The 17,856-nt window shown below is 41.1% G+C and overlaps 1 protein-coding gene across 2 annotated transcripts in view; it reads left to right on the forward strand.

The window, feature by feature from the left end:
* The first annotated feature begins 3,741 nt into the window (after positions 1–3,741).
* stac (SH3 and cysteine rich domain) overlaps positions 3,742–17,856 on the forward strand; it is a 29,677-nt gene continuing 15,562 nt past the window's right edge. Inside the window, exons 1-4 of one of the 2 annotated variants that reach the window (XM_085143304.1) lie at positions 3,742–4,217; positions 5,329–5,361; positions 6,775–7,108; positions 14,043–14,176. In XM_085143304.1, the coding sequence (XP_084999430.1) occupies positions 4,104–4,217; positions 5,329–5,361; positions 6,775–7,108; positions 14,043–14,176 (615 nt within the window). In that variant the 5' untranslated portion in view covers positions 3,742–4,103. The remainder of the gene's footprint in view (positions 4,218–5,328; positions 5,362–6,774; positions 7,109–14,042; positions 14,177–17,856) is intronic. The other variant, XM_085143305.1, reaches the window with a different exon arrangement.

Below are 17,856 nucleotides of genomic sequence, written 5' to 3' on the forward strand. Positions count from 1 at the left end.
AATTGAATTAAATGGAATTAACCTACTGACTATAAAACCAGATTTCCTTTGGCAATCCGAGGAGCTGCCCACTTCTGGCCAACTTAGAAACACTTAAGCTACATACACAGTCGAAGTTATTTGTAGCATCGTGGCGACTAGAGACTGTAGAAACTGAATTGTAAATATTTCTCATCTTCCAGGCATCTTTCTGCCATTGAGAAAGAAACATGCCCCTGATTAATGTATGACCTGGTAGTAAATATGTTCAAAGGTCACCTAGGCAACTGGAGGCTGGAAAGTCTGCAAATGACAAGCCATCAGCTTCAAAACAATGTGCAGTGAACAAATCAGTTTTATGTATTAGCTTCACTTTTCAGACCTGGAAACTATGTCCAACCTTTATATACAGTCTGTTTCTAGCATGCACATGTTAGTGTTTATTATTTCAAAGCACCCCAAACCCAAGTACAGCTTCACTGGTGATGCTTTTATAACACTATGGAACCAAAGTTGATTTGAAATGTATATGTGAAATCATTATATATGCAGGGAGGTCTATTTAAGCAATATAAGACATCCCAAAATGCATTTCCTCGTTAACATCCTATAACTCTTCGTCATGCATGAGAGGGCAGGTGTGATCAGGTAATGGTTCAGCCTACTTGTAAAAAAACAAAAAGAATTCTGCATTTCTATGGCGTATGTGTTGCATGTGTGTGATATGTTTATTATTCCTACCCTCAACATCAGCTGTTGCACTAGTATGAAAAAAGAACACATGTTTAAAATTTAGGAATACATGAAAATTTAGTGTGTGCTCTGATCTTTGTGAAGAAATAAAATCGTATTACTCTGGATTTAGTTACGGTCACAAATAAGCATCAAACCAAGTCTTTCAAATATTACATTTTTCCTGAGAAAGTAAATAGAAATTTGAGAAATTAATAAAAATGTGCTCTGTGGTTATAACAGTTGAAAGAGGTGGCTCATTGATGGGCGTACCTCTTCTATTGTTCTTCTGGCTGATGCCTTATCCACAAGATGTCAACACATGGATCTGTATATTTGATTTGGCATATTCTTACACCAGAAGCTCTTCCTGATACAACCCTCCCAAGGGATCCTTCACATATTAGGCGAATGTGATGCAAGAATGTGGCAAGAATGTGGTTGATGGTTCCCATATGCAGGACTAATGCATTAATAACAAGAAAGACAAATACTTAAAAACCAAAAAGCAACTGTGGACCTGAAACTGCACAACTCAGATCTTTGCATCTCCTTAATGAAACATTTCATTGGGAATAATTAACCCCTATTCCTCCAGCCTATCGTCCTCAGCATTTCTCTCATTTTTTCACGCCTTCTTTGCACTCTTGACAGACCAGCAGCTGAGAGAGGAAATTACAATGTTCTTTCCCTGTCTCGCTTTCACGCTTGGCTCTCTACGCTTGCTTCCTGGCACAATCGGTCAAGCACTTGGTTCTTTCTGTTGACATGAGTCACAATAACCACACACATACACCACATGGACTGAATGTATCATTGACTCGTGCTCGGACTGACTAACCCGGGGGATTGTCTTGTGTTTTCTCCAGGTGGTGGGTTATAGTGTGAAAGCGCAAGACATCAGCTCATTTGCGGTGTCAAACGAGCTGATGTCCTTTTTACACCACCCTTACTACTGTGAGAAAATACAGAAGTATACCCTTTGACAAATTAACAAGTCCAGGATGAGTCTAAGTGTTAAAACAAAGTCACACTCTTTATTAAGACTGATTGCTCTTTCTGAAAATAGGTTAAATCTGCTGACCTTCTGCGGGCTAATATAGAAAAACTCTAGACAAATAAGACCATCTTCACACCATCTAAACCATAGAAACACAACCTCTCAATCAGTCATTCACCTCAGCTGTATAGGTACTGTGTCATGACATATGTCAGTCAATCTTTGCACTTTCCTTTTTCTGTGTTTTCTCTGATGTATCACTCTTTAGCGCTGAATGCCTGCTCAATCACTGAACTTCATTTTGGATGATCCCGCAAAATGTAGAAAGAATCTGTTTCACCGTGGCTTGTTAAAATAATACATCCACAGTTTGGTGATAAAGATTTGACAAACAAAAGGGATTGAATCCATTCTGCTCTGGATTACAAAAATCAATATGTAGTCTCACTCCTTGGGACTGTGTTGGTGTTTGCATTCCTGTCAGAGTGAGGAGGCTGCAGTCTGGCACCTGCCTCCTTCATCCTGCAACATAACTTCAAGGACATCACATCGCAAGGGAGCCCGGAGGGAGGCATCATGATGTATCACTACAGTGAGTATCACATCTATCCCATCTGAGGTGAAGTAAAACGCTTTATATTTCACTGCGAAACCTAAAGAGTAATAACACTGCCAGTTTCCTCATCTGTAGCTTACCAGTGTGTGAATATACTGGATTGTGTGAGTGTCGGTTTGGGGGTATTCTTTCTGAAAGTAATCCGTGACAGATGGACCTTGAAGGATATTTACTTGCTTAATACTGGTTTGACATTTTGGGAAATGGGGTATCCTTATTCATGTTATTGCTTAGTGTTAGATGAAGGTACTTGAAGATGCCTAGCAGTACTTCTGAAGCTCACAAACTAGTATTATTTCCTTTGTTCAATCAATAACTGAATGTGACAAAGTGCGCTATTTCTTACCTGAAACAATGAATTTCTTCATTTTTTCTTTGGTTTTGTAAGTGGTTTGGTTTTTTCATGTCTTTAATCTAATCTAACTGGTCCATGATGTAGTTTAAAAGCTGATAGTCAAACATAAAAGGGTTATCAATCGTTTCATCTAAAGTCAGCAAGGGCTGTTGCATCATCACCTTAATAATTTAGTATTTTGCTGGTAAAAACAAAGCTTCTATCTATTTTTAGTACACACATGCTTATATTGGCTGTCTATCTCTGTGAGGATATTTGGTGACATAATGTAATACCTAACCCATCATCCCAACAATACAACTACAAGACTTAGCATAAAACTAATTCTAACCTGGAGCCCCCCAAAAAAACTGCAACCCTGAAACAGGAATTGAAGAGAGTGTGAAAAAGTGAGGACCAACTCATTCAAAATGGTCTAGAAGCTCAACCTGGTCCTCACTATAATAGCTAAACAAGTAAACACACACAAATGTGTTTGACCTTGACTAAAGTTCATGAGGTGAAAGACGTTTTTCTGACCTAAAAGAAAGTCTGATAACTCTAAAAAGGAACTGCATGTATATCTGTAATCATGCATTTTTCTCCTTTGCAGTGGAAAAAATATCTCAGGTAGTATTTTAATTCAAAGCAGCTTATTTTTGTGCCATCATCACACAGTCAAAAAAAATCTATTGTGAGAATTCTTTAGTTAGCGTTAGGTTGGTGTTCAAGCCTTACTCGAGTGAAGTTTTGCTGTCTAAAGCATTTCTGGAAAATTCTCTCAATCTTTGTCAACTGAATTAATAAACAAAGCAGTTGGACCAATCTGAAGAACAATTTATTGGAATTAATCTGAACAAGTGGGCTATACATAACATTTGGTTTGGAAAGAAACGCATGCACTCGTGCAAACAGCGTACGTTCTTGACTTTTTCTTTTAAGAAGCGCAATGATCCATTTGAGAATGAGCTTTTTCCCTTTGAGTGCATCTTGCATGTGAATTATGACAAGACAGACTCGTTGTGTCTCCTCCTTCTCCATCCTTCTCAGCCCTACCCTCCCTTGATCGCTTACAGCTCTCCGCCCTCAAAGTATTGACAACGCGAGGCGCACGGCGCACAGCGTGGACTTGGAGATGTCTTGGCAGTTACGCACGACGCCACGATAAACACGAAAGCCTCCTTCAGACGGACAGGGCACTTTGAAGCCGATCTGGAATTACTTGCAACTTTTAATTCCCAAACCACTTTTTTCCACCCTCGTGTCTTTTCAGTACGTTTTCCTCCTCGTTTCTTCCCTCTTCACAATATATCAGCAACGGATCTAAACGACTTATCTTTTTTATTATTTCCATTAGAAGAACAGAAACGATGTAAACCGCTTGGGGTGGGGGAAACGAACTCAGTTGAGCAGTATCTTTTTACAGAGTACAGACAGATAGGATGATTCCGCCGGGCAGCACAATTCAGGACGAAAGTGGGGGCAAAGAGGACGAACGGGACCAGAATGAGACACCCAAATCCCCGACGGCGAACGCCAGCCAGCAAGAAAGCAAGGTAGGACTATCCTGTTGTTGTTGTTGTTCTCTTCTTTACCACGAAAATGTTTTTCACTGCACGCCAGTACAACTCTGAATAAGAAATTAAGCAGGCTAAAAAAACTTATTTTAATACGAGATTTAAATGGGCTCAATTGGGATGAGCTCCCAGAAAGAAGATTGCACATTTCCTCCTCCTTTAAATGACTGATAACACACTGATAAAACATCCTAAAACAACCTGATGTGATTAGAGTTAAGGAAGCCATAACAAACAATACGAGCTGTAGCTTACAACTGGGAGACAAACCACGAAGATAACGAGGTTAAACAGAAGATAACGCTGCGATCTCACAGCACAGCAGCTCACATGCTCTCTGGGGTTTTATATGAGAAGTATACTGTGGTGCTTTTCTTTAGAGGAGATAATAGAGAATAACCTGCATAAGTCCAGCTCATGTGGGTACTGGTTTTTAAATATACATCAAGCATGGAAAGGTTATTTAAATTAAAACTGAATTAAAAACGGGAAACAATATGGTCTTAAAAATATGGGCATTTTCATAAATAAATAAAAGGCACATGGGTTGGACTTTCTACTTGGAAATGAGGCTGTGTGATAGAGCTCGTAGCCGCCTCTGGCGTTTTACCATCTATGTGGGTCACATGTTAACCCCCAGACTACTACATTTAGCAGTACAATATTGGACTACTGATCACGGCAGTGGATAGCTGTGACAGCTCTTCCCACCACAACTCCCTTGCTGGGCAGATGAATCTCATGCTCTGTCTCCTCCTGACAGCGAGGTTGTGGTTTTTGTATGATCAAGTTGTTGTTCAGTTTTCTTAGTTTCAGCTGAAACATTTCAGCATGGGAACTCGTACTTTGGCACGTTTCGCTGGATATTTCAGCAGACTCCTGGCTGACTTTATGCAATTTCCAAGCTTCAGCCAAACAACCAGACTCACTTCCAGCATCATAGGTGATTTGTCATAGAGCAAAAAAGGCATTTAAAGAAAGTGTTTTAATTTTCTTACAGTCATGATAAGTAGAATAAATTCCTCAGAAGGCTGAACAAGTTTACAAACATTAAGTAAAGTTGTGTTTGTGTTTTTATCCCTCCTTTAAGAATACTGTGAGGCCTGAACATCAAAAGCGCAAGGTGAGCCTCCACTCTTGTGCAAACTGTGGCGCATACTGCTGATATCAGTCCGTCAGAAGAGTCGTGATTGCATGTGAATAAAAGTTGTTCACTCCACAACTTTTATTCCTCTTAACGAAGTCAGTGCCAAACCAGGCTAAGTCCATCTTCACCCATATTTTTAGAGGGCACTCTTTGTTTAAGCTGCATTGTATTTGAAGTCATTTGAGTTATAATCCCATGTGATAAATGGCTTTGGCGGATTGTGCTGCAGTGCTCCACCCAGCCCCCATTAACCCTCCCTGCTAACAGAGAGCTGAGAACTCATAGAGATTTGGCGCCATCGAAATACAGCATGAGCTCCTCGATGCATGCACACATGCCTTCACTGTACTTTATTTTATATACATTAAAGCCACAGTAGAGCAAAAAAGAGGGCAGTGCCCTTTATCATCACACATCATCACACATTTACCGGTAGAAATAGGTTTTCCATCTACTTTTACTACTGTTTTTCTTTTCATGGATCAGCAGGAAAACAGCTGTAACCGGTTGCAGGAGGATGTATTTGGTCTGTAGGTTCATGCTTCTGTGTGTATGCGTTCATGCGTGGGTGATGATGACAGAGAAAGGGTCTAAAATTGATTGTTTCCAGATTGACTTGCAGGACTGATTGATCTTCACCATAACAAAGCCGCAATGATAAGCACTCTAAGCAATTTGTGCAGGCATGTTCACAAAAATGACAAGCGCAGAAACAATGCACCACGTATGACTGCGTCTGCGTGCTTTGCAACAAACACCGAAGAGGATGAATAAATCCTCAGAGGTGTTTACAAAAGGCGGATGTAAAGACAAGTCGGTGCTGTGAGAGAGAATCATTAGGAGTCTTTCCCGACCTATCAGAAAACATAATCTATTTTTCAATCGGGGATGTATAGCCACACACCAGCCTGGAAGCTGAACCATAAAATCACATTAGAGTGGCTTAGCAATTCTTTATTATGTGTCTGAGCCCAGATTTGAGTGATTTTCAGGGGTACACACACTGGTTAAATTAAATGATTTGTCAGCGTGGAGCATTATGAATAGCGTTACTGTAAAGGAGAAGCATAATGAGATTGATAGGGGCTGCTGCCAGAAATGACAGCACAGTGTGTGAGGAATGGTGTTAATGTGATACACTGGCCTAACCAGAAAATCACATTACCCTCCCAGCTAGGGAACCTGGAAAGTTTTCTACTGAAAGGTGATAAGTTGAGACCACGGTAATAGTCATGTTATCAGGCATCAGTGAATGAGATTTGCCTGAAGGTTACTGCACAAATGGACTTGGTCACTCAAAATTTTTCTGAATCCTCATTTTCTCTCAAGCAGTCTGTCTTTTTCTTTTCTTTGCTCCACTTTTCTTGAACTCATCCTCTCCTGTTTCAGCTGCAAAGACTCAAACGCTCCCTGTCCTTCAAGACCAAGAGCGTCCGCAGCAAGAGCGCCGACAACTTCTTCCGGAACAGCAGCGAAAACAAGACGGAGCTCCTCTCAGACGTGAGCAGCAGCACGGGCCATCTTTGCAACATTGGGATGGCCCCGCCGCACAGCACCAACCTCCCCATTCCTCCAGTTCCTCCGGCTATTCCCTGCGCTCCTCCTCCCACGTCGCGCTCACAACCACGCAACCCAATGCAGTTAGACTCGGCAGGACACTGCTTCATGGAGCACATCTTTAAGAAGCCCACGTTCTGCGACGTCTGCAACCACATGATTGTAGGTAGGGGTAAAAGCACTGCTCTCCTTCATCATAACATCAAACACAGCTGAGAAGGCAAATGCCTGATCATCCAATGAGCCCTGCAATCAGGGGAAAAACCTTTTAATAATGAGCTCTCCACTAGGTGTTCTTCCACCAGAGAAACATGCATTGTGCAAAGGGTTGAACGCAATGTGACATGTGGATTTATGCTCCATTATCCAGTATGAATAGTTGGCAAAGCTCTAAAACACACACCATGAGTATCTAAACAAAAAAAAAGAAGACAATTGCACACCTGACACTGAGCATCTGACTTAATCTGTTGACACGTGACCAAAGTATCTCCATCCTTCTGATTCACACACTGAGCCCAGTCCCTCCATCTGTCTGCTGGGGTGTCAGATAACCAGCAACGTCTGTGCCAGCACAGCTACCTGTTTTCCCCTTGCCAGATGTTCTGGTTCCTTTGGCTTAACCATCACTGCTAAGGCTCTGCATCTCAGGGAGTCTGCACTTTGATAATTACAATCTGCTCAACTAGCCCCTGGCATCACATTTGTTAGCAGATAAGAGAGATCAGACTTCGTACCGGGAAGGTAGACATGTAAACGAGCACCTACGTTTACAATTGTAGTTATACCATCAGTTTAATATCTTGCAAGAGTTTCTGCTTCTATTTGCGCAATTAGAAATTGCAGTTCAAGCGCAAAAAGTACTTCATGGTTATGAGGCAGGTGGATAAATGGTGACACTGCTGCTGTGTCAAACAGTGGTCCATTCAGGGTTTTCATACAAACCAGGCGATATTTATCATATCACTGCAGTGAAAAAGAAACACGTGCACGTCTTTGATTGGTTATAAAATAGTTGTGCTCAGCTCAGGTACACAACCGTCACTCCATATACACAGACTATTATTCCCAGACACCCAGGTTTTTAAATATAACAAAACACATTTATGCCATTTATAAATGTCTTCATGTAAATTATGTCTCACAAGTTTTGGATGAAGGCTTCTGGACTGTCACAGTGCATAACAATTATCTGTTTGGCTGAACAGTGTAAGCATACTGCTTTTACTGTGGTTGGGATGCTGTGGTGTGGCTGATTTATAAAATGAATACCTTGTAAACGGGCAGTCCAGGGAGGATATCCACTTTGGTGTTATTTTGCAATAAAGTTAAAGTCAGTACTTGATAATGAGTTTTATGAAGTTCTTACCACAGTTAAATAAATTTATATCGGAAAGTAGAGTTGAGTTCTACAGATTAATTTTATGATTTTAACCTGATTTTTGCTCACATTAAAGGAAATTTAGAGGCTTTTCTTGGAGTAACATAGAATTTATCATCACCCAAAGATAGAATCCGAACAAGAGTGAAGCTTTTTCTAACGCGAGGCCACAGAAAAAAACTTTTCGCAGCTTCAGCACACATACTGCTACACATTTATGAACGTTGTAACATACGCTGGTCTGTTTTATCTGGCGTGGTCAGCGAGGCGCATCCAGTGGCTTTGAATGAGACTCAGCTGGTCTGTTGGTGGTGAGGATGTGATGCTGCGCTGCCCTCTGGTCCGCACATGAAAAAAAGATGCCGCCCTCGTCTTCAGTTGTCCCACCTTAATGAGAACACTATCGCTCTCTGTCTGTCCCTTCCTGTGTGTGTCTGTGTGTTTGTGTGTAATGATATGCGATGGTGTTATCAAATTCTGACTCAGCGTCCCAGAGTCAAAGAGCAGCACACAGGAGACAGAAGGAGAGACATTAGAGGAGGAGAAGGGTGGACTCAAACTGATTGGATTGATTATTAAATCCTAATGGCCACCCACGAGGAATGTCTCCAGGTTTATGGAGTTAGATAATCATGCAACAAGTTTTTATAACATTTTTCAAGTAAAGTTCACATTTTTATGCACTGATATCCTGTCTTGCACCTCTAAAGGTACACAAATAGTGCTGCAAGCAGATATTTGACTTTCTAACAAAATAAATGAATAAGCTGTTATAAAAAATATCACATACACTCAAAATGCAAAAATATAGCAAGACCCTAGGATCAATCTAATATGAATTGTTCCTATTTCAGAAAGAAATGCCATATAAATCTATGTGTTTACTGTATATATGATGCACCTTCACTATTAAATAATCAGAAGTCTAATACATGTATGCTTTTATTGTGTAAGGCAGACATAAAAGAAATAAACACCCACCTTCTTCCTACTGGAGTCTTTTATTACCTCAATGCGTCAATTTCGGTGTGTCATTTAGAATAAAAATAGGTTTAATTATAGTATAGTGCTCGCTGACTCATTCATTAGGTCTACTAGATGAAGGTAAGGTAGTAGAACAAAGAGATTAATTCCTGTTTGAGCAATAAAGATATTCATTTTTAATTCATTTTTCAAAATCACCTGTATGTAAGATAGATGCCCGTTTACTTTCACATACTGAAATTTGGATTTGCATAACATTAGATGTACTCACAGAATAACCAAGGACTGTTTCCTTCTTCATGCTGGGATTTTCTGCATCAGCAAGGATCAATAAAAACAAAAGAGCTGTATTCAGTTTTCAAACCAGACTTTCCTGCCACTTTAAACTTCTTCTCATTCTGTTCCATGCTTGTGTTTTCTGTCATTTATTACATAGTCTCTATGGTATGTATGGCATTTGCACATAAAGCATCCATCCTCACAGTTCGCTCGTTTCCCTGGTAATTTTCGCCTTTTTCAGGCAAGAAAGAAAAAGCTTAAAAATGTATGACTATTCTTGCTCCTGATTTTCTGCGATGACAGAATATGCAGGATATGTGCAGAATATGTCATGAAATCTCTGTCAGCTTATACGAGTTAAACAGTTATTTACTTTCAAAATCCCCTAAAAGACCCAAAGGATCCATGCTCACACCTGGGATTAACAAACCTCGATAATCTGGCAAAATTAACACGCACTAATCGGTGCAATTAAACTCCTTAAATGTACATGACAGGTTTAGTTGACCGCGGAAAGAAATTAATCTTGTGCTAGGAGGTCAAGGTTTTCCCAGTAGAGATGCTTGGCTGTGGTGTTGAATGACACTTTATTACATCTCCCTCTAATACACATACACTACTCATGCACTTACTATGTGAGAGTTTTGTTCATGCTGGTGTCAGTGGCGTTTTCCGGTATTTTGTTACATTTCAGTGACACACTGCACTTCACGCACACATCTCACACGCACCATATAGCTCTTTCTGTTACCCAGAATGCAAGCGGTACGTGCTGCGACATCTCTGAACATCTCTGATTCTGAATTTATCTATTTTAGTGTTAAATCCAGCAGCTGACGTTGTCCGCCCTGCCTTGAAAGTGTCTCACGCACCAGCACGCCACTAATAAAAACCCATTACCAAATGTTAAACTGCATGGGAGCCATTGGGGAAAATGTCATCTGGAGAAAATCGGCTCATGAAAAGTTTAAAGACAGTTAAATGTGAACAAAAACTGATGTATTGAAGTTTGAGCATTGGCTCAAAGCGGTAATTTCAGCATCTGTCAGTTGACGGGAAGGTCATTTATTTCCCGGACCATAGACTGTATACAAAAGATGGAAATAAAGTGTGACAATTTGTCTTGTCCATGAGAGGGTAAGAGGGTGGAGCTGCGTCATTACCAGCTATTAATTAAAGCTCTTCCATAATTAATTGTGATGCTATTTTCATGCTTTTATTAAGGGATGCTGGTGAAAACCCTAAAGCAGCTATGCCTGTAACGCCACATCACTTCATGACTTAATACAATGAAATCAGATTAGCTGTGCATAAAAGGTTTTGAATGAAAACTTGCTATAGATGCCAGTTGAGTAAAGGTTTTTCTGCATCTCTGTACTGGCTTAATTTTTCAGTCCTAGAGGTTTCCACGTGCTCCAGACTCTTATATCTCAGCAGTTACTGTGGCTGTTGAGATGTAACAGCAACAGTGCTATCTGACATTGATCAGATATGTGAATAAATAAATAAACAATGCTAACAGATACACTGAAAGGCTGCTTGATGACCGATGCTGTGGAAGAAACTAACTGCAAGTCTGCAAGTAATTGTAAAGAAAGCTTCTTGTGGTCAGAGTTTAAGAAGAAGACGAGGTGGAAGGGTTATTGTCTCAGTTAGGGTTATTTGCACGGGAAATCAGGAGGCATGAAGTAAGGACGACGGCTTAATGGATCAATGTATGGCTGAGAGAAGGGCTGTCGGGAGGAGAGAGGAGGAAATGGAATGAGAGAGGTTATGAGGTGAGATGAAGACGGTACAGAAAAGCTGGCAGGAGTCTTGTCCTTTACTGTACTGTAAATGAATAATAAGCTTTAATGGCAGACTATCCACAAAAAAAAAAGAAGCAAATGCCAGAGAGATCAGCACTGTCACTTAGATTCCCCGCAGCTATAATGCCTTCAAGCCCTCAATGAAAAAGCACCTATACACACACATACACACATCCAGACTAACATCATTATCCTTCCATTACCTCAGGAGGATGACAGTGTCACCTTCCTATATGTGCCTGCTGAAACACAGCGGTTTGTTCCCTTATTAGTTAACATGGAGGCGTCTCATTATTCCCCCATGTTGGAATGAGTCAGCTCAAACAAGCCGATCAACAACAGCTTGACAAGCACTTAATTTGCTCCCTGTCCCAGTGCACGGACGAGAGCTTGAATCCGGATGTCTCAGAGATATCGCAGGGAGATCGTTTGTTGACCTGAAGGGAAATGAAACTTGAGGTGCTCGTTAAGCAACACAATCAGTTGACCTGATTTAGAGTGACCTAGAAATCGGCGCAGGTTGCTTCTCATTGCCTCCGTGTCTGTCATTGTTGTTCTGTTGTTCTGTGGCGAGGGTTCAGGGCCGGGATCGCGTTTCTCTCAGTTTCTGTCTCAGCATCACTAACTCCACCTCAGCCAAGCGACACAACAGCTTTAAATGGGAAATACAGATACTGTTTTCCACCCATTACTGAGTTTCAAGTTCCTGTCACTGCTGTCCAGATCCAAATAGCTGTGACGCCAGTTTACATTACAGCACATGAAGAGCAGGCAGAGATTTTCCCCCTTGTTGGCTAAGTAAACTACACACAAAGAGCTTAGTTTCTTAAGCACACAGTATCTCATGTTAACAGTTCTTTTGTGGGGGGGGTCAGGTTTCCTCTGATTACCTCTGCTCGGTGACCCCCCTCGACCCACTCGTGAAACTGAACGTGCATTTCTGAGGATGATCTGGACTGAAATCACGACATTGTTTCCTTGCCACTGTGGCGGGTCCACAGTAAGCAGAAACGACACATACTGACAACACTTCTGTGAGGAAACTTGGAGCAGACAGATCATCTTATGTTGTGTCTGTTCCCTTTGATGCTCACAGAGCAGATCGATGTTTCCTTTCGCATGTCCACATTTTCACACGCACATATGAAGAGCGTGGGCCTAAGCAGGGCACGTGCTTATTGATTAATCAATGAAGAGCCAGAGCTGCATAGCTGCCAGATTCCAACTAATAGCAGCTCTGGGACTTGGAAACATTGTACTCGTTTGTTAATATGAACGAGCTCTCATAGGATATACAGTGGCTGGTTGTAAGTGATGTTTGTTTTTTTTAGCGTGGTATGTGCTGTATGTCTCATACCAGTTTATTGATTTTATCTTGCCATGTTAGATTTATTACTCCACAGACTCCCCGCTTATTTCATAAGAAGATAAATTAGTCTTTTTTTCATATCTTGCCTCATGTCGCTTGATGCACAGCAGTCATAATAGCTGTCCATTAGCTTAAGCACTAAAGTTATTAGCTTACCAGCTTTGATTTGGACTGATTTATCACTTTTATTGGAAAATAGGTCAAGGCTTTGGCCAGCTTACTCGTCTCTCATTTGTATCTGACTGGAATAGAGGGTAGGGAATGATAACTCTGAGCCTACAGGTAAATATGTCATATAGCTAACTTCTTTTGCCCTTGGCAAAGAATATGGTCTGTGATTGACAGTGATATCACGGTTGTTTACATTTTTTAGGTTAGGAAGTTGACACCCTGAACTTCTTACCATTAGGTGCATAAAGCAAGGTCTTCTTCCTTCAAACGTGAAAGAGAAACATTGTTTTTTATAATGAACCAACGAAATAAGCCGGAAGTTGGGCTACGTTTGCTTCACTGAAGATTGACTGCTGCAAACTTCTGAGAGGATGGCAAACAGAAAAAAGGGCAGGAAGGGTCGGGCAAAGAACTCAAGGTGTGTGGGGCATGTAGGGATTTATAGACATACGTGCTCCTCAACTCCTAAAAATACCAATATTCCCTATTTAATGCACATCTACTGCTGGTATCTTTCTTTGTGAGGTTCATTTTGTTATACCTTTAAGACTCCGCCCTGTCCTTCTCATTTTTGTTTCTCCATCCTTCGCTCCATTTCCCTTTATTTTTCTTTTACTAATCTACACACCTGCCTGCACAAATACACACACACTCTTGCTAAATGATTGCACCTGCGTCGCTGCATAACTTTTGGATCTCAAATTAATCTTCAATTATCTCATCAGCTGTGAGTCAGGCATTACTAAGTGACAGCGAACCTGCACACAGGTAGCAGTTTGACGAGCGATATTAACACGGTGGAGACACGCCTGGCTAAGTCACAGTCGGACTGATTTTTGTAGAAGTGCACGCTGTGAGTTGCATTTTGTAAATTTTTGTCCCTGTTAAAATGTTCCACATGTCATTTCACAGGTTTTTCTCAGTGCATGCTGGGAAGGGCTCCAGAAACTAGGAATAAGAGTGTAAAAACAATGAATAAATAAATGAGACGCCGTTCTGGACAATATTTTCATCTCCTCTGCTTTTTTTCTCTATAACTTGCTGTTTGGTTGTAAGAACACAATTTGATTCCAGCTCCCGACATTGCCTCTTTGTCTGTATGTATCAGGCACAACAGCCAAGCATGTGGTGTTCCTGGCGGGAAACACAGCGAAGCACGGCCTCCGCTGCAAAGCCTGCAAGATGAGCCTCCACCACAAGTGTGAGAACGGTGTTGGGCAGCAGCGATGCATGGGAAAACTGGTAAGATGCATGATATAAAATAAGAGAAGCCGTCAAGACTCTTTCGGGAGACTGCGTCTCAGGAATATAATTATTGATGTCAGTACTGTGATAGCAGATCAGAACTGGCTGTCTGACCGCTTCCCAGCAGAATGTGCTTATTCAGAAATCACACTCTATGTGTGAGTGTGCAAGTACATCTGTGACCACCATCCATCCTCGTCATCCTCCTCATCATCGTTATATCATCGCTGTCTCTGTGTTAGATAATGCAACTCATCGTTTACAAAAACACTGACCTCCTCCCCTCCTCTCTCAAGTTCTGCCACGCTTCTGGACAAACGTGGTCACCGAGTGGCAGCTTCTTAAACCTACTATTGTTGAAGTCACATGGGCAGGCTTTATGATGTGTTTGACATTTCAGAGTAGCGGCCTTACTTTAACACTCGGGGAGCTGTGGAATTATAGGGTGGAGTGGTTATTAAGGACCTTATCTGATATTTTATGTGTTCATCTAAAGTCTGTAAAATGCAAATGCACTGCATCTATGCAGCACTTTTCTAGTCTTATCAACAACTGAAGTGATTTGCACTACAAGCCACATTTGCATGCCTGTATAGCATGTTTTTTATGGTACGCAGCATTGACATGTGGTGAGTTTTTGGGGTCCAATGCGATACCGAACATCTTTCCTCATACAGACACGAGGATCTGGGGATCAGATTAAGTGAATGAATAAACCTCATGATCCACAACCGCCTTTCTTAGGGGCTTTCAGCAAAAAATCTACAGTGTGCTTTAAATCCAGAACCTGTATTGTTCAATTTAGGAAGTTTCCCTATTAACGAGCCGATGCTCAGGAACCACAACATTCAGTGAGAGAGGTTTCAAATGTGTTCATGTGATGAAAAACTTGGAGAAAATAATTATTATTGTGTCGTTTCACCCCAAAATGTGGTTTCTCCCCAAGAAACACATCACAGCCTCATTATAGAGTGATAACAACCTAAATTAGTGTTCTGTATGATTCACAATCTTGAATGGCTCGCATCATCTGTGAATGAAATTAAAATGAAACCTGGTTGTGGAATGGGTCTACCGGGGTGGTCCGGGTGTTTTTAACTGGGGAGTCTGACTTGTAAAAGCAACTGCCAAGAAGCATTTTCACTTCCAAAAGCTGGAAGACTGGATCAAACTGGGACCTTTTAATCATTTGTGCTCATCCTGCACTGAAGAAAGAGACTTTAGAGCCACATGTTTGGATGTATACTTCGTGTCCACACCTCAACTTAGCAAATTTGTCTGAAATTACTAAAGGAAATGGAATAAGTTGAGTCGGATAAAGTGAATCAATGCGTGTAAATAATTTGGCAGTACAGGCACTGTTTCTCCTTTTTCTTTGTGTCATCTTTCCACCAGATGCCTTAGAGATGAGGCCTGTAGATATGATTGGCTCTCAGGAGTGGAAAATGAGGTCGAGAGGTCGAGCATAAAAAGGGAAGTTTCCCCAGTGGAGTACAGCTCTAAATTCAACTAACTCTAAACTTGGACTCTTCTGCTGCCATGCTTGTTTCTCTTGGCCTGAGAGCCACTCAGAAAGAAACTAAGTTAGCTCATCCTTTGAATCTTTGCTAACATGAAACCAGTGTGTTTCTGTACCCACTCATACATTTGTAGAGACTCTGTATTGAGTGCTGCTGATAATTACTGCTATTCAACATGTAGTTCAGCTTTGCTAACATTACTTCAGTTAAATGTTTTACTACAGCTAAGCTGGACACAACCTTTTCAGGGCTGACAATAATCAGTTAACAGCAAGTTTTTCTTATTCTACAGGAATGTGTTTTCTTTTTTCCACATAAATACTACACTGCAGTTTGCAGTATAGTATGGTGGTCACTTAAAAAGAGAAGTTGACGCCTTTTTTCTGACGCACTCGGTTTATGTTAACATTCAGCCCCGACAGCTCCAGTACAAATAACGTTTCTGGGAGACTTGCCAGTTTGGATCAAACATGATTATTAATCAATATGTGTCAGTTCATTGTGAGTCACTCTGTGAAACGCATCTAAAACCCTCACAACAGTGCATGTTTTACATATTGAACTGTAAAAATCTGCTTCGACAACGTGATCCGAAAAGTAGTTTAACTAATTTAGCTCATTGCTCATAATGAACGCGGTGATTCACTCGTCAGCTTTTGATGAGCAGTGTTTATCGCAAATACCAACAATAACAGGGGTTCTGCACAATGCTGCAACACCTCCAAGACTTCCACTGCTTCATCCAGATGTTTTATCGTTTTGTGTTTCCTTTGTACTCGGCACAAATGATGGTTCAGTCTCAGTGCTACGGTCTCTGAGGTCAGAAGGGACACGCAGCAGATCTCTGAGATGCGGGTGCTTTGCCAAATTTGGTTTAGCTTCTCAAAAAGGGCGAAGTCACTGAAGCGATTTGCCATGTGTTGTCAAGGAAGTAGCATGTAGACAGCCACCCAAATGCAAGACACGAAGGTAGATGATGTGAGATCAGTCCAAAAACAGGTAGGGGATAATGGAAAATATGAGGAGCAGACAGGGAACCTAGACAAATGAAGCAGGACTTTGTCTTATCTGGGTACCGTTAGGATTAATCCTGGTTTTTCTGTACTATGAAAGTGGTTAACGTAACTAATGCTGAAGACCTACCAGGTGGTTATGATCAAGATATGAAATCACCGCTTACTGACCAACCAATTCTCCGGAAAATAACTTTACCATTCCTGGAAGATCCCACAAACTTCTGTGCAAGAATAGCACGATGGTCTGAAGTCTTTGTCTGCTCCTGATGACCGTTAGTGTTAAATAGAGATTCTTAGACATTTATTCCTATTTATTCTTCAATTATTTTCCCCCTGACACCTATTTGCACATAGACAAAACCTATGTTTGAATTCTATTTACATTTCATCTTTAATCTCAGATCGTTAAACACCACCAAATGTAAAAGTAAAATGTAATTATAACACATCAGTTTCTCCTGTGTCATTGTGACAGAGCGGTGATGTTGGCAAGTCTGTTAATTCCACAGTCGGCATTTTTTCCAGCTGTCTTTGCTGCCTCCAGATATACCAGACTTCATTAATTTAGTAGTTATTTCCCAGTCTTACTGACCAAAGTGCTTAGAGTACTCACACATTCATACAGTGCCTTTTAGTGCTACTGCTTTTCCTCTCGCGCAAACTCACGCTGCTGATTTGTCTGCAGCAGCTACGTTGCTTTTAGCCTGTATTATTCGTCTTCATATTTTTCCCACAGTACAGTTTTATCTTCTTTTACGCAACCAGCCGCTCTGCTGCCAGTACACTTATCAGTAATTGCGATTAGTCAGATGCCACCCCTTTTATCTGAACACCAGAGAAAACCGATTAGGTTAACTGATGCGGCGCTCCAGACAACTCGGACCTCGGATGTCTGATCCAGGGAGTGACGTCACACCTGAGTTTGTTTAGTGCGTAGCAGAAAAAGTGTAGAAAAACAGGTTTTGGTTTGGTTCTTAAGCTAGGTAGAGCTATCACTATTTTTTTTGCACTTAAAACACCGCCGCAGCACATTCACGGATAGAGCTGGGTCAGTGCTCTGCGTATGGTTTATTTAGTGAGGCACAAATACACAACGGTGGCAGTACAGATTAAAAGTTTTACAGTTTTACTACTGTTTATG

This window comes from Neolamprologus multifasciatus, chromosome 19, assembly GCF_963576455.1.
Source record: "Neolamprologus multifasciatus chromosome 19, fNeoMul1.2, whole genome shotgun sequence".
NCBI lineage: Eukaryota > Metazoa > Chordata > Actinopteri > Cichliformes > Cichlidae > Neolamprologus > Neolamprologus multifasciatus.